The following is a 2,500-nucleotide window of genomic DNA, read 5'->3' on the forward strand; positions in this document are numbered from 1 at the left end:
AGAGATGTAGGAAACAAAATACAACCCTGAGCCAAAAATATTCCGGAGATGAAACATCTTGTGTTTCATTCTGCCGCTCACGAGGCAGACACATGCCCCCTTCACTCGCTCACCAATGCTCTTAGTTACCATAAATACATACTCAGTCATTAAAGCATACGACCAATGGCTAATATATATATATATATATATATATATATATATATATATATATATATATATATATATATATATATATATATATATATATATATATTATTTTTTTCCCGAGCCTCAGGCGCCGTATTCATACATTTTCCTCTGAACAACAGGCAATAATTCCCGCCTCCCGAAATAGAAAAATCGTCCAGCTCCGGGTGGCCGCGTGTGGCGCTGCGTGTACCGCTAATACGCTCTAGTAGATTTAAAAGACAAAATAACACTGGCGTGTTTGGGTGTGTAACCTGTGTGTGTCTGTTTATTGCTGTGTGTGTGTGTGTGTGTGTCTGTGTGTGTGTGTCTGTGTGTATGTGCTGACAAAGCTGGCCCACACCCACAGACACACATCCGTGCCCCCCCTGGCCGGCGTGTGGCGTGGCCGTGAGTGTGTCCTGTGCTGGCTGTGGCGGCAGTAATGGCACAGCGCCACAGCCGCGCGACGCACGGAAATACAATTTCATAACGCCTCGGCGGCAGCCACAGCAGGCACGCAGCGGCGGCCACAAATTAATACGAACAGCCGGACAGGGATGGAGGGAGGGGGGGGGCGGCATGGAGGCGACGAGGGGGGACCGTCGGGAGTGGAGGTGCCGGGTGAGTGAAACAACGCGCCGCCTGATGTATGCTCCACGTTAGTTAGTTAGTTAGTTAGGTAGGCAGTGAAGCTGAGACGGGGGATGCAACACACACTGCCATTACCACCACCCGATGTGTTCTTGAGGAGTGGGTGACTGGATGAATCTCTCTCTCTCTCTCTCTCTCTCTCTCTCTCTCTCTCTCTCTCTCTCTCTCTCTCTCTCTCTCTCTCTCTCTCTCTCTCTCTCTCTCTCTCTCTCTCACACACACACACACACACACACACACACATTAAGCCTCCCCTCGCCCCCAGGATGGAGTGAGCCGCCATGCCAGGTCGGGCCGCCACCGCCGCCGCCCTGCCCGAGGAGGGGTCCGGGGTAGTGGTTGAGGGCGGCTCGTATGGCTTCACAGCCTCCAGGGGCGTTGCCCCCCGGCGCTGGTCCAGCAGCCACAGCCTGCCCGCGCCGTGCTCGCCGCCGCCGCCCCAGCAAGCCCCTGCCCATGGACGGCCCGCCGTCGCCACCGCCACCGCCGCGCCCCGCCACGAGTACCGCAGCCTGCGCGGCATCCTGACCAAGCCCGGCACCGACGACTCCCTCCCCAGGCGGCGCGCCTCGGCCCGGGACCACTACGACACCCCCAGGACCCCCAGGGAGTACCCCGACACGGCCAGGTACCCCGCCAGGGACTACCCAGACGGCCACCGGGGCTCCAGAGACTACCAGAATGGGACCAGGACCGCCAGGGACTACCCGGATGACCTCGGCACCAGCAGGGACTACCCCGAGACTCCCCGCGGTGCTCGGGACTACACGGACAGCACCAGGAGCACCAGGGACTTCCCGGACAGCACCAGGGCCGGCAAGGACTACCCTGACGCCGCCAAGGGGACCAAGGACTACCCGGGCCCCGCCAGGGATGGCAGCCTCGGCCACTCCAGGGGCGGCAGGGCCTACACGGACGTGCCCCGGGGCTCCAGGGACTACCAGAACACACGGATTGGCGTCAGGAGCTACCAGGACGGCACCAGGGCCACCAGGGACCTCGAGCCCATTCCCAGGTCTTCCTCCAGAGATTACCAGAACCTGTCCCGGCCGCGGTCCATCAGGGAGTACCAGGAGCCCAAGCGGGGCGTCAGGCCCTACCAGGAGCCTTCCCGCGCCGACAGGGACTACCAGGACAGGCCGCGGTCCTCCACCAGGGGCTACCAGGACAACCAACGGGGAGGCAAGGCCTACCAGGACGCCTCCAGGACCACCGCCCGGGACTACCAGGACAGCACCAGGGGCTCCCGCAGCAACGGGGACTACCACGAGCCTGTCCGGGCCACCAGAGACCACCACAGCTCCTCCCGGTCCATCACCAGGGACTACCAGGATGGGGCCAGGACCACCACTCGGGACTACCCGGACTCCACCCGGACCGCCACCACCCGGGACTACCCAGACACTGCCAGGTCCAGCACGAGGGACTACCCGGACTCCACCCGCGCCGCCACCACCCGGGACTACCCGGACTCGAGCAGGGGGAGTCTGCGGGGCTACCAGGACACGGTCAGGTCCACCCGCAGCTACCAGGACGTGCCGCGCGTAGCCAGGGACCACCAGGACGGGAGCAAGGCGACCAGGGACTACCCGGACGGCGTCAGGGCCACGAAGGGCTACCAGAGCATACCTCGGGCCGCAAGGGACTACCAGGACGTGGCCAAGAGCAGCAGGGACTA

The 2,500-nt window shown here is 61.5% G+C and overlaps 1 protein-coding gene across 3 annotated transcripts in view; it reads left to right on the forward strand.

The window, feature by feature from the left end:
• Positions 1 to 2,500, forward strand: part of LOC126985941 (uncharacterized) — a 23,503-nt gene that overhangs the window by 7,818 nt on the left and 13,185 nt on the right. For all 3 annotated transcript variants that reach the window (XM_050841536.1, XM_050841537.1, XM_050841538.1), the window contains exon 2: positions 1,088 to 2,500. This exon is cut by the window's right edge and continues 521 nt beyond it. In XM_050841536.1, the coding sequence (XP_050697493.1) occupies positions 1,104 to 2,500 (1,397 nt within the window). In that variant the 5' untranslated portion in view covers positions 1,088 to 1,103. The remainder of the gene's footprint in view (positions 1 to 1,087) is intronic.

This window comes from Eriocheir sinensis, chromosome 60, assembly GCF_024679095.1.
Source record: "Eriocheir sinensis breed Jianghai 21 chromosome 60, ASM2467909v1, whole genome shotgun sequence".
In the NCBI taxonomy this organism is placed as follows: domain Eukaryota; kingdom Metazoa; phylum Arthropoda; class Malacostraca; order Decapoda; family Varunidae; genus Eriocheir; species Eriocheir sinensis.